Source organism: Oncorhynchus nerka, linkage group LG12 (assembly GCF_034236695.1).
Source record: "Oncorhynchus nerka isolate Pitt River linkage group LG12, Oner_Uvic_2.0, whole genome shotgun sequence".
Classification (NCBI taxonomy): domain Eukaryota; kingdom Metazoa; phylum Chordata; class Actinopteri; order Salmoniformes; family Salmonidae; genus Oncorhynchus; species Oncorhynchus nerka.
This window is the reverse complement of record NC_088407.1, coordinates 5,337,487-5,363,322: the sequence shown is the minus strand read 5'-3', so window position 1 is coordinate 5,363,322 and position 25,836 is coordinate 5,337,487. Positions and strand designations below refer to the sequence as shown.

The 25,836-nt window shown below is 48.2% G+C and overlaps 1 protein-coding gene across 2 annotated transcripts in view; it reads right to left on the bottom strand.

The window, feature by feature from the left end:
• Positions 1–8,596: 8,596 nt before the first annotated feature.
• The window catches only part of ttc29 (tetratricopeptide repeat domain 29), an 87,379-nt gene continuing 70,139 nt past the window's right edge, over positions 8,597–25,836 (bottom strand). Inside the window, exons 12-13 of one of the 2 annotated variants that reach the window (XM_065025168.1) lie at positions 9,016–9,160; positions 8,597–8,707 (exon numbers count right to left, since the gene is read on the bottom strand). In XM_065025168.1, the coding sequence (XP_064881240.1) occupies positions 8,694–8,707; positions 9,016–9,160 (159 nt within the window). In that variant the 3' untranslated portion in view covers positions 8,597–8,693. Of the gene's footprint in view, positions 8,708–9,015; positions 9,161–25,836 lie in introns of those variants that run through there. The other variant, XM_065025167.1, reaches the window with a different exon arrangement.

Genomic DNA, 25,836 nt, shown 5'->3' with positions numbered 1-25,836 from the left:
ACGATGACGTCACTTTCCTATTGTAATGAGGAAATCTTCAAAATAAAAGCCCGCATTTCAAAACCCTGTAAAGGTGGATAAACTCATTCCAATGATATTACTTTTTTTTAAAAAATCAATGTCGATATTTTATTTATTTATTTATTGTGCTTATAAGCAAATGCAAGAAGGAATTTCTGTTTTTTTTAAAAGACCACTATTGAGAAATACAATGTTCAGACTGGTATGGTGACAATGTTGGGCTTTCTAGAGAAAAGAAACAGGATAATTTGTGCAGATGTGAAACAGTGAGGTTGGGAGTACTCGGTAGAGGCTGTAGAATCTATATATAGTGTCATTTCATGGGAAACGGAATAATACGGACTGTTGCTGCCAGTGGTGTAAAGTACTTAGGGCCAAATACTTGAAAGTACTACTTAAAGTAGTTTTTGGGGGTATCAGTACTTTACAATTGATATTTTTTACAACTTTTACATTTACTTCACTACATTTCTAAGGAAAATAATGTTATTTTTTACCCCATACATTTTCCCTCACACACTTCAGTATATTTTACTTTGATACTTAATATGTATCAATTATATTTAATTTGGTACTTCATTATATTTAAAACCGAATACCTTTAGACCTTTTACTCAAGTAGTATTTTACTGGGTGACTTTCACTTTTACTTGAGTCATTTTCTATTAAGGGATCTTTACTTTTACTCAAGAATGATAATTGGGTACTTTTTCCCCCACTGGTTGCTGGCAGGGCCCTGACTATGAGAACACAGAGGTCCACCACTGGTTACTGGCAGGGCCCTGACTATGAGAACACAGAGGTCCACCACTGGTTACTGGCAGGGCCCTGACTATGAGGACACAGAGGTCCACCACTGGTTACTGGCAGGGCCCTATGAGGACACAGAGGTCCACCACTGGTTACTGGCAGGGCCCTGACTATGAGAACACAGGGGTCCACCACTGGTTACTGGCAGGGCCCTATGAGGACACAGAGGTCCACCACTGGTTACTGGCAGGGCCCTGACTATGAGGACACAGAGGTCCACCACTGGTTACTGGCAGGGCCCTATGAGGACACAGATGTCCACCACTGGTTACTGGCAGGGCCCTGACTATGAGGACACAGAGGTCCACCACTGGTTACTGGCAGGGCCCTGACTATGAGGACACAGAGGTCCACCACTGGTTACTGGCAGGGCCCTGACTATGAGAACACAGAGGTCCTCCACTGGTTACTGGCAGGGCCCTGACTATGAGAACACAGGGGTCCACCACTGGTTACTGGCAGGGCCCTATGAGAACACAGAGGTCCACCACTGGTTACTGGCAGGGCCCTGACTATGAGAACACAGAGGTCCATCACTGGTTACTGGCAGGGCCCTATGAGAACACAGAGGTCCACCACTGGTTACTGGCAGGGTCCTGACTATGAGGACACAGAGGTCTACCACTGGTTACTGGCAGGGCCCTGACTATGAGAACACAGAGGTCCACCACTGGTTACTGGCAGGGCCCTGACTATGAGGACACAGAGGTCCATCACTGGTTACTGGCAGGGCCCTATGAGAACACAGAGGTCCACCACTGGTTACTGGCAGGGCCCTGACTATGAGAACACAGAGGTCCATCACTGGTTACTGGCAGGGCCCTATGAGAACACAGAGGTCCACCACTGGTTACTGGCAGGGTCCTGACTATGAGGACACAGAGGTCCACCACTGGTTACTGGCAGGGCCCTATGAGAACACAGAGGTCCACCACTGGTTACTGGCAGGGCCCTGACTATGAGGACACAGCGGTCCACCACTGGTTACTGGCAGGGCCCTATGAGAACACAGAGGTCCACCACTGGTTACTGGCAGGGCCCTATGAGGACACAGAGTTCCACCACTGGTTACTGGCAGGGCCCTGACTATGAGAACACAGAGGTCCACCACTGGTTGCTGGCAGGGCCCTATGAGGACACAGAGTTCCACCACTGGTTACTGGCAGGGCCCTGACTATGAGGACACAGAGGTCCACCACTGGTTACTGGCAGGGCCCTGACTATGAGAACACAGGGGTCCACCACTGGTTACTGGCAGGGCCCTATGAGGACACAGAGGTCTACCACTGGTTGCTGGCAGGGCCCTGACTATGAGGACACAGAGGTCTACCACTGGTTGCTGGCAGGGCCCTGACTATGAGAACACAGAGGTCCACCACTGGTTACTGGCAGGGCCCTATGAGGACACAGAGGTCCACCACTGGTTACTGGCAGGGCCCTATGAGAACACAGAGGTCCACCACTGGTTACTGGCAGGGCCCTGACTATGAGAACACAGAGGTCCACCACTGGTTACTGGCAGGGCCCTATGAGAACACAGAGGTCCACCACTGGTTACTGGCAGGGCCCTATGAGGACACAGAGTTCCACCACTGGTTACTGGCAGGGCCCTGACTATGAGAACACAGAGGTCCACCACTGGTTGCTGGCAGGGCCCTATGAGGACACAGAGTTCCACCACTGGTTACTGGCAGGGCCCTGACTATGAGGACACAGAGGTCCACCACTGGTTACTGGCAGGGCCCTGACTATGAGAACACAGGGGTCCACCACTGGTTACTGGCAGGGCCCTATGAGGACACAGAGGTCTACCACTGGTTGCTGGCAGGGCCCTGACTATGAGGACACAGAGGTCTACCACTGGTTGCTGGCAGGGCCCTGACTATGAGAACACAGAGGTCCACCACTGGTTACTGGCAGGGCCCTATGAGGACACAGAGGTCCACCACTGGTTACTGGCAGGGCCCTATGAGAACACAGAGGTCCACCACTGGTTACTGGCAGGGCCCTGACTATGAGAACACAGAGGTCCACCACTGGTTACTGGCAGGGCCCTATGAGAACACAGAGGTCCACCACTGGTTACTGGCAGGGCCCTATGAGAACACAGAGGTCCACCACTGGTTACTGGCAGGGCCCTGAATATGAGGACACAGAGGTCCACCACTGGTTACTGGCAGGGCCCTGACTATGAGGACACAGAGGTCCACCACTGGTTACTGGCAGGTCCCTGAATATGAGGACACAGAAGTCCACCACTGGTTACTGGCAGGGCCCTGACTATGAGGACACAGAGGTCCATCACTGGTTACTGGCAGGGCCCTGACTATGAGGACACAGAGGTCCACCACTGGTTACTGGCAGGGCCCTATGAGAACACAGAGGTCCACCACTGGTTACTGGCAGGGCCCTGACTATGAGGACACAGAGGTCCACCACTGGTTACTGGCAGGGCCCTATGAGAACACAGATGTCCACCACTGGTTACTGGCAGGGCCCTGACTATGAGAACACAGAGGTCCACCACTGGTTACTGACAGGGCCCTGAATATGAGAACACAGAGGTCCACCACTGGTTACTGGCAGGGCCCTATGAGAACACAGAGGTCCACCACTGGTTACTGACAGGGCCCTGAATATGAGAACACAGAGGTCCACCACTGGTTACTGGCAGGGCCCTATGAGAACACAGAGGTCCACCACTGGTTACTGGCAGGGCCCTGACTATGAGAACACAGAGGTCCACCACTGGTTACTGGCAGGGCCCTATGAGAACACAGAGGTCCACCACTGGTTACTGGCAGGGCCCTGACTATGAGGACACAGAGGTCCACCACTGGTTACTGACAGGGTCCTGACTATGAGAACACAGAGGTCCATCACTGGTTACTGGCAGGGCCCTATGAGAACACAGAGGTCCACCACTGGTTACTGACATGGTCCTGACTATGAGAACACAGAGGTCCATCACTGGTTACTCGCAGGGCCCTATGAGAACACAGAGGTCCACCACTGGTTACTGACAGGGTCCTGACTATGAGGACACAGAGGTCCACCACTGGTTACTGGCAGGGCCCTGACTATGAGGACACAGAGGTCCACCACTGGTTGCTGGCAGGGCCCTGACTATGAGGACACAGAGGTCCACCACTGGTTACTGACAGGGCCCTATGAGGACACAGAGGTCCACCACTGGTTACTGGCAGGGCCCTGACTATGAGAACACAGAGGTCCACCACTGGTTACTGGCAGGGCCCTGACTATGAGGACACAGAGGTCCACCACTGGTTACTGGCAGGGCCCTATGAGAACACAGAGGTCCACCACTGGTTACTGGCAGGGCCCTGACTATGAGAACACAGAGGTCCACCACTGGTTACTGGCAGGGCCCTATGAGAACACAGAGGTCCACCACTGGTTACTGGCAGGGCCCTGACTATGAGGACACAGAGGTCCACCACTGGTTACTGACAGGGTCCTGACTATGAGAACACAGAGGTCCATCACTGGTTACTGGCAGGGCCCTATGAGAACACAGAGGTCCACCACTGGTTACTGACAGGGTCCTGACTATGAGAACACAGAGGTCCATCACTGGTTACTGGCAGGGCCCTATGAGAACACAGAGGTCCACCACTGGTTACTGACAGGGTCCTGACTATGAGGACACAGAGGTCCACCACTGGTTACTGGCAGGGCCCTGACTATGAGGACACAGAGGTCCACCACTGGTTGCTGGCAGGGCCCTGACTATGAGGACACAGAGGTCCACCACTGGTTACTGGCAGGGCCCTGACTATGAGGACACAGAGGTCCACCACTGGTTACTGGCAGGGCCCTGACTATGAGGACACAGAGGTCCACCACTGGTTACTGACAGGGCCCTATGAGGACACAGAGGTCCACCACTGGTTACTGGCAGGGCCCTGACTATGAGAACACAGAGGTCCACCACTGGTTACTGGCAGGGCCCTGACTATGAGGACACAGAGGTCCACCACTGGTTACTGGCAGGGCCCTGACTATGAGGACACAGAGGTCCACCACTGGTTACTGGCAGGGCCCTGACTATGAGGACACAGAGGTCCACCACTGGTTACTGGCAGGGCCCTGACTATGAGGACACAGCGGTCCGGACCTCTGTAATTTTTGCAAATACGTTTTTTAAATACAAACGTTTCAAAACATCTGTTCCCCATGAAGCTACACCATATATAGATGGGTTAGTTGACAACGTCGGCCTCAGAAGTCCTGAGTTGCGATTCGGAATGGCCAGATGGCAACAAGGAGATCCCATGTGGGGAATCGCAGGTGGCTTGTTTCAGCTCGTTTTATTTTGTTCTTGATACCATGTCTTGGTTTGAGGTGTTTTGACTGAAGTAACGTCTATGATAAAAATCCACTCAATAGCTAACCAACAACTATTCCACTGAGGGGAGCTGAAGGATGGGACTGGATGGTGGTCAGAGATAGATGGGAGGGGTTGAGGGGAGCTGAAGGATGGGACTGGATAGTGTTCAGAGATAGATGGGAGGGGTTGAGGGGAGCTGAAGGATGGGACTGGGTGGTGTTCAGAGATAGATGGGAGGGGTTGAGGGGAGCTGAAGGATGGGACTGGATAGTGTTCAGAGATAGATGGGAGGGATTGAGGGGAGCTGAAGGATGGGACTGGATAGTGTTCAGAGATAGATGGGAGGGGTTGAGGGGAGCTGAAGGATGGGACTGGGTGGTGTTCAGAGATAGATGGGAGGGGTTGAGGGAGCTGAAGGATGGGACTGGATAGTGTTCAGAGATAGATGGGAGGGGTTGAGGGGAGCTGAAGGATGGGACTGGGTGGTGATCAGAGATAGATGGGAGGGGTTGAGGGTAGCTGAAGGATGGGACTGGATGGTGTTCAAAGATAGATGGGAGGGGTTGAATGGAGCTGAAAGATGGGACTGGATGGTGGTCAGAGATAGATGGGAGGGGTTGAGGAGAGCTGAAGGATGGGACTGGGTGGTGATCAGAGATAGATGGGAGGGGTTGAGGAGAGCTGAAGGATGGGACTGGGTGGTGATCAGAGATAGATGGGAGGGGTTTGAGGAGAGCTGAAGGATGGGACTGGATGGTGGTCAGAGATAGATGGGAGGGGTTGAGGAGAGCTGAAGGATGGGACTGGGTGGTGGTCAGAGATAGATGGGAGGGGTTGAGGAGAGCTGAAGGATGGGACTGGATGGTGATCAGAGATAGATGGGAGGGGTTTGAGGAGAGCTGAAGGATGGGACTGGGTGGTGGTCAGAGATAGATGGGAGGGGTTGAATGGAGCTGAAAGATGGGACTGGATGGTGGTCAGAGATAGATGGGAGGGGTTGAGGAGAGCTGAAGGATGGGACTGGATGGTGGTCAGAGATAGATGGGAGGGGTTGAATGGAGCTGAAGGATGGGACTGGGTGGTGTTCAGAGATAGATGGGAGGGGTTGAGGAGAGCTGAAGGATGGGACTGGATGGTGTTCAGAGATAGATGGGAGGGGTTGAATGGAGCTGAAAGATGGGACTGGGTGGTGATCAGAGATAGATGGGAGGGGTTGAATGGAGCTGAAAGATGGGACTGGGTGGTGGTCAGAGATAGATGGGAGGGGTTTGAGGGGAGCTGAAGGATGGGACTGGGTGGTGGTCAGAGATAGATGGGAGGGGTTGAATGGAGCTGAAAGATGGGACTGGATGGTGTTCAGAGATAGATGGGAGGGGTTGAATGGAGCTGAAGGATGGGACTGGATGGTGGTCAGAGATAGATGGGAGGGGTTGAGGAGAGCTGAAGGATGGGACTGGGTGGTGGTCAGAGATAGATGGGAGGGGTTGAGGGGAGCTGAAGGATGGGACTGGATGGTGGTCAGAGATAGATGGGAGGGGTTGAGGAGAGCTGAAGGATGGGACTGGATGGTGGTCAGAGATAGATGGGACCAACAACTGTAACAATGTATTTGAGAGACAAATGTTCATTGTACTGATGTGTTCAATAAACATTGGAGACAAAACATGGGTTACATGTTTAAGACAACCCCATCTGTTTTATTTATTTAACTAGGCAAGTCAGTTAAGAACAAATTATTATTTACAATGACAGCCTACCTTGTTCATGACAGCTTTGTTCAGGGGGCAGAACAACAGATTTTTACTTTGTCAGCTCAGGGATTTGATCCTGCGACGTTTTGGTTACTGGCCCAACGCTCTAACCACTTGGCTACCCCATAGTTGTACAGTCAGTTTTGCTGCTAAACAACCAACCCGTCAATAGAGGACTCTTATTTTGAAAAAGAAAAAAATTCGCGGCTGTGTGGCCAGCATGTTATCCTGCTGCCGGGAGAACGGAAATCGGATCGGTAACGTGTTCGTCACTAGTTACTACAGCCACAACGTCATAAACCCCGCCTATTTCTACCGTTTATCTTCTTAAAATCTGATTTGAACCCCTAACCTCAACCATAACATTAACCACACTACTAACCTTATGCCTAACCTTAAATTAAGAACAACAATTTTTGTTTTATTGTATTTTGACGATAGAGTCAATTTGGACTTTGTGGCTGCGTTAACTAGTGCAAACACAAGTAACTCTCGTTTACTTCCTGACACATGATCAAATCGTTGGCGTAAACACCGTAGTAAACGTGTATTGATTTTTAATCTGCGTTGAACGGCTGTCCACAACAGTGTAATAAAAACGCAGCTCAAATCTCCGTTTGAACGTTATTATTTAAATAACAGTCAACTACGTTACAACAGACTTTATCACTCGTTTGATTCCGACGTTAGTATCCTTGATTAGCTATTTGAAATGAGAATGGTTCATCTATTATGGGTATTACGCTTTTACAGTCCCAATATGCAGTTTACAGTCATTTACTGTACCTCTATTATAGGAATATCTGAAGTATGACAGGAACTGAGCATTGCGTCCAAGATGTCCGCCCGTAGATTTAAAAGTAATCTACTCACTCTCGCACACTACCACCACTCCTAACTGGAGTAAACTAATGGACAACAACTCTTAGGCTTCCACTTCCAGCTTCTACTATTTACATTATACAGACACAATCTATTTTACAATAGGTATATTTAGTTTGTTTTTGGTCCCACCCAGCTCCATTCAACCCCTCCCATCTGTCTCTGAACACCATCCAATCCCATCCTTCAGCTCTCCTCAACTCCTCCCATCTATCTCTAAACACCATCCAGTCCCATCTTTCAGCTCCCCTCAACCCCTCCCATCTATCTCTGAACACCATCCTTCAGCTCCATTCAACCCCTCCCATCTGTCTCTGAACACCATCCAGTCATTCAGCTCCATTCAACCCCTCCCATCTATCTCTTAACACCATCCAGTCCCATCTTTCAGCTCCCCTCAACCCCTCCCATCTATCTCTGAACACCATCCAGTCCCATCCTTCAGCTCCCCTCAACCTCTCCCATCTATCTCTGAACACCATCCTTCAGCTCCCCTCAACCCCTCCCATCCCTGAACACCACCTCTCCCATCTATCTCTGAACACCATCCTTCAGCTCCCCTCAACCCCTCCCATCTATCTCTGAACACCATCTTTCAGCTCCCCTCAACCCCTCCCATCTATCTCTGAACACCATCCAGTCCTTCAGCTCCCCTCAACCCCTCCCATCTATCTCTAAACACTATCCAGTCCCATCCTTCAGCTCCCCTCAACCCCTCCCATCTATCTATCTATTCTCATAGTTTCTACAGATTGTAAAATGAAAGCTAAAACACCTTCGCTATGAAGAGAGTTAGATTTTTTTATTTATTATTATCAACACGGTGATAAGAGCATGCACTTCATCTTCTCCTCTGGTCCTCCTCTTCCTCCTCCTCCTCATATCTTTCCCTCTGTTGGAAACAACAGGGTCACGTTCAATTGGGAGCAAAACAGTAGAAAACGTTTTGAAATGTAGAACATGCTACTAGCCTATTTAAGCTACTATCTCCAGTGACAACAGGGATTAAAGCGTTCTATTCTGAAGACCTCCACTATATGCCGTTTCCTTAAATGGCACCGACACAGATGATACATGGAAAGCAAGTGACGTCACCGATTGAAACGCTATTTAGCGCGCATCGCTAACTAGGCTAGACGTTTCACATCCGTTACACTATTTCAAAAGGCAAGACAATACCCCTCCCGTAACCAGACTCACCTGCTGATCCTGTTGTATCAGTGAATACGTTCTGCCTGCTCTCCTTCCAGCCTGTCAGGAGTAGCAGGTCACTGTGTGACGCCGTCTCAACGGAACGACTGTACTTCCTGATCATACTGTAGGCACGGGCACTACCCACAAACACCTGACAATCACAACGGGGGGAAAAAAAAAAAAAAAACGTTTTTTTAAAATAAATTCCTTTTATTTTACGTCAGCAGTTTTCACAAACTGTTTTTACAGATACCCAGCCCCCCCCCCAAAAGAGACAGCAATGCAGAGGTTGGCAGAAGGACAGCGCCTAGGAACAACTCCCTAGAAGGCAGGAACCTAGGAAGAAACCTAGAGGAGGAACCTAGAGGGGAGGAACCTAGAGGGGAGGAACCTAGAGGAGGAACCAGGCCCAGACGGGATCGCCTTTACATGCCAAGTACATTTCCATGTAACCATGGTGATGACAATACATAGAATATACAAGACAGAAGAATCTATCAGCCCTGGTCACATAGTCTGTGTCCCCTATCAGCCCTGGTCACATAGTCTGTGTCCCCTATCAGCCCTGGTCACATAGTCTGTGTCCCCTATCAGCCCTGGTCACATAGTCTGTGTCCCCTATCAGCCCTGGTCACATAGGCTGTGTCCCCTATCAGCCCTGGTCACATAGGCTGTGTCCCCTATCAGCCCTGGTGTCCCCTATCAGCCCTGGTCACATAGTCTGTGTCCCTGGTCACACAGGCTGTCCCCTATCAGCCCTGGTCACATAGTCTGTGTCCCCTATCAGCCCTGGTCACATAGGCTGTGTCCCCTATCAGCCCTGGTCACATAGGCTGTGTCCCCTATCAGCCCTGGTCACATAGGCTGTGTCCCCTATCAGCCCTGGTCACATAGGCTGTGTCCCCTATCAGCCCTGGTCACATAGGCTGTGTCCCCTATCAGCCCTGGTCACACAGGCTGTGTCCCCTATCAGCCCTGGTCACATAGTCTGTGTCCCCTATCAGCCCTGGTCACATAGGCTGTGTCCCCTATCAGCCCTGGTCACACAGGCTGTGTCCCCTATCAGCCCTGGTCACATAGGCTGTGTCCCCTATCAGCCCTGGTCACATAGGCTGTGTCCCCTATCAGCCCTGGTCACATAGGTCACATAGGCTGTGTCCCCTATCAGCCCTGGTCACATAGGCTGTGTCCCCTCATCAGCCCTGGTCACATAGGCTGTGTCCCTATCAGCCCTGGTCACACAGGCTGGTCCTATCAGCCCTGGTCACTAGGCTGTGTCCCCTATCAGCCCTGGTCACATAGGCTGTGTCCCCTATCAGCCCTGGTCACATAGGCTCCCCTATCAGCCCTGGTCCCCTATCAGCCCTGGTCACATAGGCTGTGTCCCCTATCAGCCCTGGTCACATCAGGCTGTGTCCCCTATCAGCCCTGGTCACATAGGCTGTGTCCCCTATCAGCCCTGGTCACATAGGCTGTGTCCCCTATCAGCCCTGGTCACATAGGCTGTGTCCCCTATCAGCCCTGGTCACATAGGCTCAGCCCTGTCCCCTATCAGCCCTGGTCACATAGGCTGTGTCCCCTATCAGCCCTGGCCCTGGTCATAGGCTGTGTCCCCATCAGCCCTGGTCACACAGGCTGTGTCCCCTATCAGCCCTGGTCACATAGGCTGTGTCCCCTCAGCCCTGGTCACATAGTCTGTGTCCCTATCAGCCCTGGTGGCTGTGTCCCCTATCAGCCCTGGTCACATAGGCTGTGTCCCCTATCAGCCCTGGTCACATAGGCTGTGTCCCCTATCAGCCCTGGTCACATAGGCTGTGTCCCCTATCAGCCCCCTGGTCACATAGGCTGTGTCCCCTATCAGCCCTGGTCACATAGGTGTGTCCCCTGCCCTGGTCACATAGGCTGTGTCCCCTATCAGCCCTGGTCACATAGGCTGTGTCCCCTATCAGCCCTGGTCACATAGGCTGTGTCCCCTATCAGCCCTGGTCACATAGGCTGTGTCCCCTATCAGCCCTGGTCACATAGGCTGTCCCCTATCAGCCTGTAGGCTGTGTCCCCTATCAGTCCCCTATCAGCCCTGGTCACATCAGCCCTGGTCACACAGGCTGTGTCAGCCCTGGTATCAGCCCTGGTCACATAGGCTGTGTCCCCTATCAGCCCTGGTCACATAGTCTGTGTCCCCTATCAGCCCTGGTCACATAGGCTGTGTCCCCTCAGCCCTGGTAGGCCCCTATCAGCCCTGGTCACATAGTCTGTGTCCCCCTATCAGCCCTGGTCACATAGGCTGTGTCCCCTATCAGCCCTGGTCACATAGGCTGTGTCCCCATCAGTCACACAGGCTGTGTCCCCTATCAGCCCTGGTCACATAGGCTGTGTCCCCTATCAGCCCTGGTCACATAGGCTGTGTCCCCTATCAGCCCTAGGCTGTGTCCCCTATCAGCCCTGGTCACATATAGGCTCTGCCCTATCAGCCTCAGTCCTGTGTCCCCTATCAGCCCTGGTCACATAGGCTGTGTCCCCTATCAGCCCTGGTCACATAGGCTGTGTCCCCTATCAGCCCTGGTCACATAGTCTGTGTCCCCTATCAGCCCTGGTCACATAGGCTGTGTCCCCTATCAGCCCTGGTCACATAGTCTGTGTCCCCTATCAGCCCTGGTCACATAGGCTGTGTCCCCTATCAGCCCTGGTCACATAGGCTGTGGCCCCTATCAGCCCTGGTCACACAGGCTGTGTCCCCTATCATCCCTGGTCACATAGGCTGTGTCCACTATATAAGAAGGATCATGGGTCTATCTATAAACTAGGGTGCCATTTGGGACCCATCCATAATGTATATGGGTCTATCTATAAACTAGTGTGCCATTTGGGACCCATCCATAATGTATATGGGTCTATCTATAAACTAGTGTGCCAGTGTGGGACCCATCCATAATGTATATGGGTCTATCTATAAACTAGGGTGCCAGTGTGGGACCCATCCATAATGCATATGGGTCTATCTATAAACTAGGGTGCCATTTGGGACCCATCCATAATGTATATGGGTCTATCTATAAACTAGGGTGCCAGTGTGGGACCCATCCATAATGTATATGGGTCTATCTATAAACTAGGGTGCCATTTGGGACCCATCCATAATGTGTATGGGTCTATCTATAAACTAGTGTGCCATTTGGGACCCATCCATAATGTATATGGGTCTATCTATAAACTAGGGTGCCAGTGTGGGACCCATCCATAATGTATATGGGTCTATCTATAAACTAGGGTGCCATTTGGGATCCATCCATAATGTATATGGGTCTATCTATAAACTAGGGTGCCAGTGTGGGACCCATCCATAATGTATATGGGTCTATCTATAAACTAGGGTGCCATTTGGGACCCATCCATAATGTATATGGGTCTATCTATAAACTAGTGTGCCAGTGTGGGACCCATCCATAATGTATATGGGTCTATCTATAAACTAGTGTGCCAGTGTGGGACCCATCCATAATGTATATGGGTCTATCTATAAACTAGTGTGCCAGTGTGGGACCCATCCATAATGTATATGGGTCTATCTATAAACTAGGGTGTCAGTGTGGGACCCATCCATAATGTATATGGGTCTATCTATAAACTAGGGTGCCATTTGGGACCCATCCATAATGTATATGGGTCTATCTATAAACTAGTGTGCCAGTGTGGGACCCATCCATAATGTATACGGGTCTATCTATAAACTAGTGTGCCATTTGGGACTAATCCAAAATGTATATGGGTCTATCTATAAACTAGTGTGCCAGTGTGGGACCCATCCATAATGTATATGGGTCTATCTATAAACTAGTGTGCCATTTGGGACTAATCCAAAATGTATATGGGTCTATCTATAAACTAGTGTGCCAGTGTGGGACCCATCCATAATGTGTATGGGTCTATCTATAAACTAGTGTGCCATTTGGGACCCATCCATAATGTATATGGGTCTATCTATAAACTAGGGTGCCAGTGTGGGACCCATCCATAATGTATATGGGTCTATCTATAAACTAGGGTGCCATTTGGGATCCATCCATAATGTATATGGGTCTATCTATAAACTAGGGTGCCATTTGGGACCCATCCATAATGTATATGGGTCTATCTATAAACTAGTGTGCCAGTGTGGGACCCATCCATAATGTATATGGGTCTATCTATAAACTAGTGTGCCATGGGACCCATATATGGGTCTATCTATAAACTAGTGTGCCAGTGTGGGACCCATCCATAATGTATATGGGTCTATCTATAAACTAGTGTGCCAGTGTGGGACCCATCCATAATGTATATGGGTCTATCTATAAACTAGGGTGTCAGTGTGGGACCCATCCATAATGTATATGGGTCTATCTATAAACTAGGGTGCCATTTGGGACCCATCCATAATGTATATGGGTCTATCTATAAACTAGTGTGCCAGTGTGGGACCCATCCATAATGTATACGGGTCTATCTATAAACTAGTGTGCCATTTGGGACTAATCCAAAATGTATATGGGTCTATCTATAAACTAGTGTGCCAGTGTGGGACCCATCCATAATGTATATGGGTCTATCTATAAACTAGTGTGCCATTTGGGACTAATCCAAAATGTATATGGGTCTATCTATAAACTAGTGTGCCAGTGTGGGACCCATCCATAATGTATATGGGTCTATCTATAAACTAGGGTGCCATTTGGGACCCATCCATAATGTATATGGGTCTATCTATAAACTAGTGTGCCATTTGGGACCCATCCATAATGTATATGGGTCTATCTATAAACTAGGGTGCCATTTGGGACCCATCCATAATGTATATGGGTCTATCTATAAACTAGGGTGCCAGTGTGGGACCCATCCATAATGTATATGGGTCTATCTATAAACTAGGGTGCCATTTGGGACCCATCCATAATGTATATGGGTCTATCTATAAACTAGTGTGCCAGTGTGGGACCCATCCATAATGTATATGGGTCTATCTATAAACTAGTGTGCCAGTGTGGGACCCATCCATAATGTATATGGGTCTATCTATAAACTAGTGTGCCAGTGTGGGACCCATCCATAATGTATATGGGTCTATCTATAAACTAGGGTGCCAGTGTGGGACCCATCCATAATGTATATGGGTCTATCTATAAACTAGGGTGCCAGTGTGGGACCCATCCATAATGTATATGGGTCTATCTATAAACTAGTGTGCCAGTGTGGGACCCATCCATAATGTATATGGGTCTATCTATAAACTAGGGTGCCATTTGGGACCCATCCATAATGTATATGGGTCTATCTATAAACTAGGGTGCCAGTGTGGGTGTCCTACGCTGGACAACTTGTTACAGCTGTTGATAAATCCCCTTCAGAATGTATTCATACCCATTGACTTCTTCCACATTTTGTTGTGTTACAGCCTGAATTCAAAATGGATTAAATTGTTTCGCTCACACCAATCCACACATAACACTCCATAATGACATCACAACACTCCATAATGACATCACAACACTCCATAATGACATCACAACACTCCATAATGACAAAGTGAAAACATGGTTTTAGAAAATGTTTGCTAATTCATTGAGAATTAAATAAAGAAATCGAATTTACATAAGTATTCACACCCCTGAGTGAAATAAGCAATAAGGCACAAGAGGGTGTGGTATAAGGCTAAGGGCTGTTCTTAGGCACGATGCAAGGCGGAGTGCCTGGGCACAGCCCTTAGCCGTGGTATATTGGCCATATACCATAAACCCCTGAGGTGCCGTATTGCTATTATAAACTGGTTACCAACAGAATTAGAGCAGTAAAACTAAAGGTTTTGTCATACGGTCTGATATACCACAGCTGTCAGCCAATCAGCATTCAGGGCTCGACCCACACAGTTTATAATACATGTTAGAATTATCTTATATGACCTGAAAAAGGGTCACTCCCCCCTCTTGTCTGTAAGGTTGCTCTGTTTCTAAACTCAGCAAAAAAAGAAACGTCCCTTTTTCAGGACTCTGTCTTTCAAAGATAATTCGTAGAAATCCAAAATCACTTCACAGGTCTATATTGTAAAGGGTTTAAACACTGTTTCCCATGCTTGTTCAATGAACCATAAACAATTAATGAACATGCACCTGTGGAACGGTCGTTAAGACACGAACAGGTTACAGACGGTTGGCAATTAAGGTCACAGTTATGAAAACTTAGGACACTAAAGAGGCCTTTCTCCTGACTCAGGGTCTTCTGCCCAGGGTTCCTGCTCATCTGCATGAACGTACCTTAGGCATGCTGCAAGGAGGCATGAGGACTGCAGATGTGGTCAGGGAAATAAATGGCAATGTCTGTACTGTGAGATGCCTAAGACAGCGCTACAGGGAGACCGGACGGACAGCTGATCATCCTCGCAGTGGCAGACCACGTGTAACAACACCTGCACAGGATTGGTACATCCGTACATCACACCTGCGGGACAGGTACAGCATGGCAACAACAACTGCCCGAGTTACACCAGGAACGCACAATCCCTCCATCAGTGCTCAGACTGTCCGCAATAGGCTGAGAGCGACTGGACTGAGGGGTTGTTGGCCTGTTGTAAGGCAGGTCCTCACCAGACTTCACTGGCAACAACGTCACCTATGGGCACAAACCCACCGTTGCTGGACCAGACAGGACTGGCAAGAAGTGCTCTTCACTAACGAGTCGTGGTTTTGTCTCAGCAGGGGTGATGGTCGGATTCGTGTTTATCGTCGAAGGAATGAGTGTTACACCGAGGCCTGTATTCTGGAGCGAGATCGATTTGGAGGTGGAGGGTCCGTCATGGTCTGGGGCGGTGTGTCACAGCATCATCGGACTGAGCTTGTTGTCATTGCAGGCAATCTCAACGCTGTGCGTTACAGGGAAGACATCCTCCTATCTCATGTGGTACCCTTCCTGCAGGCTCATCCTGACATGACCCTCCAGCATGACAATGCGTACTGCTCATTCTGTGTGTGAATTCCTGCAAGACAGGAATGCCAGTGTTCTGCCATGACCAGCGAAGAGCCCGGATCTCAATCCCATTGAGCACGTCTGGGACCTGTTGGATCGAAGGGAATGGCCCTCCATTTCTGCCCGGATCTCAACCCCATTGAGCACGTCTGGGACCTGTTGGATCGGAGGGTGAGGGCTAGGGCCATTCCCCCCAGAAATGTCTGGGAATTTGCAGGTGCCTTAGTGGAAGAGTGGGTTAACATCTCACAGCAAGAACTGGCAAATCTGGTGCAATCCATGAGGAGGAGATGCACTGCAGTACTTAATGCAGCTGGTGGCCACACCCGATACTGACTGTTACTTTTGAATTTGACCTCCCCCCTTTGTTCAGGGACACATTATTCCATTTCTGTTAGTCACATGTCTGTGGAACTTGTTAAATTTTTGTCTCAGTTGTTGAATCTTGTTATGTTCATACAAATATTTACACATTTTAAGTTTGCTGAAAATAAACGCAGTTGACAGTGAGAAGGACGTTTTCTTTTTTTGTTGCTGAGTTTAGTTGCCCTTTTGTAATATAAGCAGGGTTAGGGTTAGCCTGTTATATAACTGTTTCTAAACTGTCCTGTTCTAACTTTCTGTGAAACGATCTTTAATGGTTCCTGTTGTCCCAGGATGTGTGGGGGAGTGGACATGTCCCTGGTATGATTAGTCTTTCTCTAGGCCAACTGTGGTGATAAGCAGAAGCACCCGACTCAATCCAAGGACATGTGAAACACCCCCCATCCTGGGTCTGTATAAATGTCTGTGAGAACAAAGAGAGACTCTATCTAGTTTCCCCTTGCATACATGCTCGTCATAAAGCTTTTGAATATTGAGATCGGACTGCCTTCTGAGTCATTTTTCCACCACAATTCTTGGTGCCGTGACCCCGGATCGCTACAGCAGGACCCGAACCCATATCGCCCGCTGGGAAACAAGACAACTCCTGCGCCAAAACTAAGAGGTAAGGGACCTTTCTCACAATCCATATATGAGTTGTCTATTTCTCTAGTGGGTGGTGGGGTTACAGCTGTGAGTCTTTCTGGGTAAGTCTTGGAGATTTGCACACCTGGATTGTACAATATTTGCACATTAATTTTTTTTAAATTCTTTAAGTTCTGTCAAGTTGGTAGTTAAGTCTTGCCATAGATTTTAAAGTGGATTTAAGTCAAAACTTGTAACTAGGCCACTCAGGAACATTCAATGTCATCTTGGTAAGCAACTCCAGGATATATTTGCCCTTGTGTTTTAGGTTATTGTCCTGCTGAAAGGTGAATTTGTCCCCCATTGTCTGTCTGAAAGCAGACTGAACCAGGTTTTCCTCTAGGATATTGCCTGTGCTTATAGCTGTATTCCGTTTCTTTGTATCCATGTTATGGGTATTGCCGATGACAAGCATACCCATAACACGATGCAGCCACCACCATGCTTGAAAATATGAGATGTGTTACTCAGTGATGTTGTATTGGATTTGCTCCAAACATAACGCTTTGTATTCAGGACATAAAGTTCATTTCTTTGCCACATTTTTTACTTTAGTGCCTTATAGCAAATAAGATGCACAATTCTGTACAGGCTTCATTGTTTTCACTCTGTCATTTAGGTTTGTATTGTGGAGTAACTACAATGTTGTTGATCCATCCTCAGGTGTCTCCTATCACAGCCATTAAACTCTATAACTGTTTTAACGTCACCATTGGCCTCATGGTGCAATCCCTGAGTGGTTTCCTTCCTCTCTGGCAACTGAGTTAGGAAGGACACCTGTATCTTTGTAGTGACTGGGTGTATTGATACACCACCCAAAGTGTAATTAATAACTTCACCATGCTAAAAGGGATATTCAATGTCTGCTTTTTATGTTTTACCCATCTACCAATAGGTGCCCTTCTTCGCGAGGCTGTGGAAAACCTCCCTGGTCTTTGTGGTTGAATCTGTGTTTGAAATTCCCTGCTCTACAGAGATGAGGGACCTTACAGATAATTGTATGTGTGGGGTACAGAGATGAGGGACCTGACAGATAATTGTATGTGTGGGGTACAGAGAGGAGGGACCTTACAGATAATTGTATGTGTGGGGGTACAGAGATGAGGGACCTTACAGATAATTGTATGTGTGGGGTACAGAGATGAGGGACCTTACAGATAATTGTATGTGTGGGGTACAGAGATGAGGGACCTTACAGATAATTGTATGTGTGGGATACAGAGATGAGGATGTCATTAATTGTAACAGAGATGAGGGACCTAACAGATAAACACAGAGATAGGGACCTTACAGATAATTGTATGTGAGTCAGAGATGCAACTTATTATGTGACTTGTTGAGCACATTTTTACTCCAGAACTTATTTAGTCTTCCCGTAAAAAAAGGGGTTGAATACTGATTGACTCAAGACATTTCAGCTATACATTTTTCATTAATTCGTAAACATTTCTATGAACATAATAGCACTTTGATATTATGGGGTAATGTGGTTAGGACAGTGATACAAAATCTCAATTGAATCCATTTTAAATTCCGTCTGTAACAGCATGTGGAAGAAGGCAAGGGGTGTGAATATACATACTGAAGGCTCTGTGCTCAGTAACATTCACAACATGATTTAAAACCTACAGTCTCATGGTTGGTGCCTTGACAGATTTAGTCCAAAATCAGGTTAGTTGGTAGGATAATGAGGTGGTGGGTTAGTTGGTAGGGTAATGAGTGTAGGGTTAGTTGGTAGGGTAATGAGGTGGTGGGTTAGTTGGAAGGGTAATGAGGTGGTGGGTTAGTTGGTAGGGTAATGAGGTGGTGGGTTAGTTGGTAGGGTAATGAGTGTAGGGTTAGTTGGTAGGGTAATGAGGTGGTGGGTTAGTTGGTAGGGTAATGAGGTGGCGGGTTAGTTGGTAGGGTAATGAGGTGGTGGGTTAGTTGGTAGGGTAATGAGGTGGTGGGTTAGTTGGAAGGGTAATGAGTGTAGGGTTAGTTGGTAGGGTAATGAGGTGGTGGGTTAGTTGGTAGGGTAATGAGTGTAGGGTTAGTTGGTAGGGTAATGAGGTGGTGGGTTAGTTGGTAGGGTAATGAGGTGGTGGGTTAGTTGGTAGGATAATGAGGTGGTGGGTTAGTTGGAAGGGTAATGAGTGTAGGGTTAGTTGGTAGGGTAATGAGTGTAGGGTTAGTTGGTAGGGTAATGAGGTGGTGGGTTAGATGGTAGGGTAATGAGGTGGTGGGTTAGTTGGAAGGGTAATGAGGTGGTGGGTTAGTTGGTAGGGTAATGAGTGTAGGGTTAGTTGGTAGGGTATTGAGGTGGTGGGTTAGTTGGTAGGGTAATGAGTGTAGGGTTAGTTGGTAGGGTAATGAGTGTAGGGTTAGTTGGTAGGGTAATGAGGTGGTGGGTTAGTTGGTAGGGTAATGAGTGTAGGGTTAGTTGGTAGGGTAATGAGGTGATGGTTAATGAGTGTAGGGTTAGTTGGTAGGGTAATGAGGTGGTGGGTTTTAATGAGTGTAGGGTTAGTTGGTAGGGTAATGAGTGTAGGGTTAGTTGGTAGGGTAATGAGGTGGTGGGTTAGTTGGTAGGGTAATGAGGCGGTGGGTTAGTTGGTAGGGTAATGAGTGTAGGGTTAGTTGGTAGGGTAATGAGGTGGTGGGTTAGTTGGTAGGGTAATGAGGTGGTGGGTTAGTTGGTAGGGTAATGAGTGTAGGGTTAGTTGGTAGGGTAATGAGTGTAGGGTTAGTTGGTAGGGTAATGAGGTGGTGGGTTAGTTGGTAGGGTAATGAGTGTAGGGTTAGTTGGTAGGGTAATGAGTGTAGGGTTAGTTGGTAGGGTAATGAGGTGATGGGTTAGTTGGTAGGATAATGAGGTGATGGGTTAGTTGGTAGGGTAATGAGGTGATGGGTTAGTTGGTAGGGTAATGAGTGTAGGGTTAGTTGGTAGGGTAATGAGGTGGTGGGTTAGTTGGTAGGGTAATGAGGTGGTGGGTTAGTTGGTAGGGTAATGAGTGTAGGGTTAGTTGGAAGGGTAATGAGGTGGTGGGTTAGTTGGTAGGGTAATGAGGTGGTGGGTTAGTTGGTAGGGTAATGAGTGTAGGGTTAGTTGGTAGGGTAATGAGTGTAGGGTTAGTTGGTAGGGTAATGAGTGTAGGGTTAGTTGGTAGGGTAATGAGTGTAGGGTTAGTTGGTAGGGTAATGAGTGTAGGGTTAGTTGGTAGGGTAATGAGTGTAGGGTTAGTTGGTAGGGTAATGAATGTAGGGTTAGTTGGTAGGATAATGAGTGTAGGGTTAGTTGGTAGGGTAATGAGGTGGTGGGTTAGTTGGTAGGGTAATGAGTGTAGGGTTAGTTGGTAGGATAATGAGGTGGTGGGTTAGTTGGTAGGGTAATGAGGTGGTGGGTTAGTTGGTAGGGTAATGAGGTGGTGGGTTAGTTGGTAGGGTAATGAGTGTAGGGTTAGTTGGTAGGATAATGAGGTGGTGGGTTAGTTGGTAGGATAATGAGGTGGTGGGTTAGTTGGTAGGTCCTAATCCAGGCACTTGTCATCTCCGTCTGGGTTAGTTGGGCTCCCTGCCTGTACGCCGCAGCCCGTCTGGTGTTCAACCTTCCCAAGTTCTCTCACGTCACCCCGCTCCTCCGTCCAAGCTCGCATCCGCTACAAGACCATGGTGCTTGCCTACGGAGCTGTGAGGGAACGGCACCTCACTACCTCCAGGCTCTGATCAGGCCCTACACCCAAACAAGGGCACTAGTTCATCCACCTCTGGCCTGCTCGCCTCCCTACCACTGGGAGGGTACAGTTCCCGCTCAGCCCAGTCAAAACTGTTCGCTGCTCTGGCCCCCAATGGTGGAACAAACTCCCTCACGACGCCAGGACAGCGGAGTCAATCACCACCTTCCGGAGACACCTGAAACCCCACCTCTTTAAGGAATACCTAGGATAGGATAAAGTAATCCTTCTCCCCCTTAAAAGACCTAGATGCACTATTGTAAAGTGGCTGTTCCACTGGATGTCATAAGGTGAAAGGACCAATTTGTAAGTCGCTCTGGATAAGGCGTCTGCTAAATGTTGGTAGGATAATGAGGTGGTGGGTTAGTTGGTAGGGTAATGATGTGGTGGGTTAGTTGGTAGGGTAATGAGGTGGTGGGTTAGTTGGTAGGGTAATGAGGTGGTGGGTTAGTTGGTAGGGTAATGAGTTAGTTGGTAGGGTTAGTTGGTTAGGGTAGGGTAATGAGGTGGTGGGTTAGTTGGTAGGGTAATGAGTGTAGGGTTAGTTGGTAGGGTAATGAGTGTAGGGTTAGTTGGTAGGGTAATGAGTGTAGGGTTAGTTGGTAGGGTAATGAGTGTAGGGTTAGTTGGTAGGGTAATGAGGTGGTGGGTTAGTTGGTAGGGTAATAAGGTGGTGGGTTAGTTGGTAGGGTAATGAGGTGGTGGGTTAGTTGGTAGGGTAATGAGTGTAGGGTTAGTTGGTAGGGTAATGAGTGTAGGGTTAGTTGGTAGGGTAATGAGTGTAGGGTTAGTTGGTAGGATAATGAGGTGGTGGGTTAGTTGGTAGGATAATGAGTGTAGGGTTAGTTGGTAGGGTAATGAGGTGGTGGGTTAGTTGGTAGGGTAATGAGGTGGTGGGTTAGTTGGTAGGGTAATGAGGTGGTGGGTTAGTTGGTAGGGTAATGAGTGTAGGGTTAGTTGGTAGGGTAATAAGTGTAGGGTTAGTTGGTAGGGTAATGAGGTGGTGGGTTAGTTGGTAGGGTAATGAGGTGGTGTGTTAGTTGGTAGGGTAATGAGTGTAGGGTTAGTTGGTAGGGTAATGAGTGTAGGGTTAGTTGGTAGGGTAATGAGTGTAGGGTTAGTTGGTAGGATAATGAGGTGGTGGGTTAGTTGGTAGGATAATGAGGTGGTGGGTTAGTTGGAAGGGTAATGAGTGTAGGGTTAGTTGGTAGGGTAATGAGGTGGTGGGTTAGTTGGTAGGGTAATGAGGTGGTGGGTTAGTTGGTAGGATAATGAGGTGGTGGGTTAGTTGGTAGGGTAATGAGGTGGTGGGTTAGTTGGTAGGGTAATGAGGTGATGGGTTAGTTGGTAGGATAATGAGGTGGTGGGTTAGTTGGTAGGGTAATGAGGTGGTGGGTTAGTTGGTAGGGTAATGAGTGTAGGGTTAGTTGGTATGGTAATGAGGTGGTGGGTTAGTTGGTAGGATAATGAGGTGGTGGGTTAGTTGGTAGGGTAATGAGGTGGTGGGTTAGTTGGAAGGGTAATGAGTGTAGGGTTAGTTGGTAGGGTAATGAGTGTAGGGTTAGTTGGTAGGGTAATGAGGCGGTGGGTTAGTTGGTAGGGTAATGAGGTGGTGGGTTAGTTGGTAGGGTAATGAGGTGGTGGGTTAGTTGGTAGGGTAATGAGTGTAGGGTTAGTTGGTAGGGTAATGAGGTGGTGGGTTAGTTGGTAGGGTAATGAGGTGGTCGGTTAGTTGGAAGGGTAATGAGTGTAGGGTTAGTTGGAAGGATAATGAGGTGGTGGGTTAGTTGGTATGGTAATGAGGTGGTGGGTTAGTTGGAAGGGTAATGAGTGTAGGGTTAGTTGGTAGGGTAATGAGGTGGTGGGTTAGTTGGAAGGGTAATGAGTGTAGGATTAGTTGGTAGGGTAATGAGGTGGTGGGTTAGTTGGTAGGGTAATGAGTGTAGGGTTAGTTGGTAGGGTAATGAGGTGGTGGGTTTTAATGAGTGTAGGGTTAGTTGGTAGGGTAATGAGGTGGTGGGTTTTAATGAGTGTAGGGTTAGTTGGTAGGTTAATGAGGTGATGGTTAATGAGTGTAGGGTTAGTTGGTAGGGTAATGAGGTGGTGGGTTTTAATGAGTGTAGGGTTAGTTGGTAGGGTAATGAGGTGGTGGTTTAGTTGGTAGGGTAATGAGGTGGTGGGTTAGTTGGTAGGATAATGAGGTGGTGGGTTAGTTGGTAGGGTAATGAGGTGGTGGGTTAGTTGGTAGGGTAATGAGGTGGTGGGTTAGTTGGAAGGGTAATGAGTGTAGGGTTAGTTGGTAGGGTAATGAGGTGGTGGGTTAGTTGGTAGGGTAATGAGGTGGTGGGTTAGTTGGTAGGGTAATGAGGTGGTGGGTTAGTTGGTAGGATAATGAGGTGGTGGGTTAGTTGGTAGGGCAATGAGGTGGTGGGTTAGTTGGAAGGGTAATGAGTGTAGGGTTAGTTGGTAGGGTAATGAGTGTAGGGTTAGTTGGTAGGGTAATGAGTGTAGGGTTAGTTGGTAGGGTAATGAGGTGGTGGGTTAGTTGGAAGGGTAATGAGTGTAGGGTTAGTTGGTAGGGTAATGAGGTGGTGGGTTAGGTGGTAGGGTAATGAGGTGGTGGGTTAGTTGGTAGGATAATGAGGTGGTGGGTTAGTTGGTAGGGTAATGAGGTGGTGGGTTAGTTGGTAGGGTAATGAGGTGGTGGGTTAGTTGGTAGGGTAATGAGGTGGTGGGTTAGTTGGTAGGGTAATGAGTGTAGGGTTAGTTGGTAGGGTAATGAGGTGGTGGGTTAGTTGGTAGGGTAATGAGGTGGTGGGTTAGTTGGTAGGGTAATGAGTGTAGGGTTAGTTGGAAGGGTAATGAGTGTAGGGTTAGTTGGTAGGATAATGAGGTGGTGGGTTTTAATGAGTGTAGGGTTAGTTGGTAGGGTAATGAGGTGGTGGGTTTTAATGAGGTGACGGGTTAGTTGGTAGGGTAATGAGGTGGTGGGTTTTAATGAGTGTAGGGTTAGTTGGTAGGGTAATGAGGTGGTGGGTTAGTTGGAAGGATAATGAGGTGGTGGGTTAGTTGGTAGGGTAATGAGTGTAGGGTTAGTTGGTAGGGTAATGAGGTGATGGTTAATGAGTGTAGGGTTAGTTGGTAGGGTAATGAGGTGGTGGGTTTTAATGAGTGTAGGGTTAGTTGGTAGGGTAATGAGGTGGTGGGTTAGTTGGTATGGTAATGAGTGTAGGGTTAGTTGGTAGGGTAATGAGGTGATGGTTAATGAGTGTAGGGTTAGTTGGTAGGGTAATGAGGTGGTGGGTTTTAATGAGTGTAGGGTTAGTTGGTAGGGTAATGAGGTGGTGGGTTAGTTGGTAGGGTAATGAGTGTAGGGTTAGTTGGTAGGATAATGAGGTGATGGTTAATGAGTGTAGGGTTAGTTGGTAGGGTAATGAGGTGGTGGGTTTTAATGAGTGTAGGGTTAGTTGGTAGGGTAATGAGGTGGTGGGTTAGTTGGTAGGGTAATGAGTGTAGGGTTAGTTGGTAGGGTAATGAGTGTAGGGTTAGTTGGTAGGGTAATGAGGTGGTGGGTTAGTTGGTAGGATAATGAGGTGGTGGGTTAGTTGGTAGGGTAATGAGGTGGTGGGTTAGTTGGTAGGGTAATGAGGTGGTGGGTTAGTTGGTAGGGTAATGAGTGTAGGGTTAGTTGAAGGGAAGGTGGTGGGTTAGTTGGTAGGGTAATGAGGTGGTGGGTTAGTTGGTAGGGTAATGAGTGTGTAGGGTTAGTTGGAAGGGTAAATGAGGTGGTGGGTGGGTTTTAATGAGTGTAGGGTTAGTTGGTAGGGTAATGAGGTGGTGGGTTAGTTGGTAGGGTAATGAGTGTAGGGTTAGTTGGCAGGGTAATGAGGTGGTGGGTTAGTTGGTAGGGTAATGAGGTGGTGGGTTAGTTGGTAGGATAATGAGGTGGTGGGTTAGTTGGTAGGGTAATGAGTGTAGGGTTAGTTGGAAGGGTAATGAGGTGGTGGGTTTTAATGAGTGTAGGGTTAGTTGGTAGGGTAATGAGGTGGTGGGTTAGTTGGTAGGGTAATGAGTATAGGGTTAGTTGGTAGGGTAATGAGGTGGTGGGTTAGTTGGTAGGGTAATGAGGTGGTGGGTTAGTTGGTAGGGTAATGAATGTAGGGTTAGTTGGTAGGGTAATGAGATGGTGGGTTAGTTGGAAGGGTAATGAGGTGATGGTTAATGAGTGTAGGGTTAGTTGGTAGGGTAATGAGGTGGTGGGTTAGTTGGTAGGGTAATGAGTGTAGGGTTAGTTGGTAGGGTAATGAGGGTGATGGTTAATGAGTGTAGGGTTAGTTGGTAGGGTAATGAGGTGGTGGGTTTTAATGAGTGTAGGGTTAGTTGGTAGGGTAATGAGGTGGTGGGTTAGTTGGTAGGGTAATGAGTGTAGGGTTAGTTGGTAGGGTAATGAGGTGATGGTTAATGAGTGTAGGGTTAGTTGGTAGGGTAATGAGGTGGTGGGTTTTAATGAGTGTAGGGTTAGTTGGTAGGGTAATGAGTGTAGGGTTAGTTGGTAGGGTAATGAGTGTAGGGTTAGTTGGTAGGGTAATGAGTGTAGGGTTAGTTGGTAGGGTAATGAGTGTAGGGTTAGTTAGTAGGGTAATGAGGTGGTGGGTTAGTTGGTAGGATAATGAGGTGGTGGGTTAGTTGGTAGGGTAATGAGGTGGTGGGTTAGTTGGTAGGGTAATGAGGTGGTGGGTTAGTTGGTAGGATAATGAGGTGGTGGGTTAGTTGGTAGGGTAATGAGGTGGTGGGTTAGTTGGTAGGGTAATGAGTGTAGGGTTAGTTGGAAGGGTAATGAGGCGGTGGGTTAGTTGGTAGGGTAATGAGGTGGTGGGTTAGTTGGTAGGATAATGAGTGTAGGGTTAGTTGGTAGGGTAATGAGGTGGTGGGTTAGTTGGTAGGGTAATGAGTGTAGGGTTAGTTGGAAGGGTAATGAGGTGGTGGGTTAGTTGGTAGGGTAATGAGTGTAGGGTTAGTTGGAAGGGTAATGAGGTGGTGGGTTAGTTGGTAGGGTAATGAGTGTAGGGTTAGTTGGAAGGGTAATGAGGTGGTGGGTTTTAATGAGTGTAGG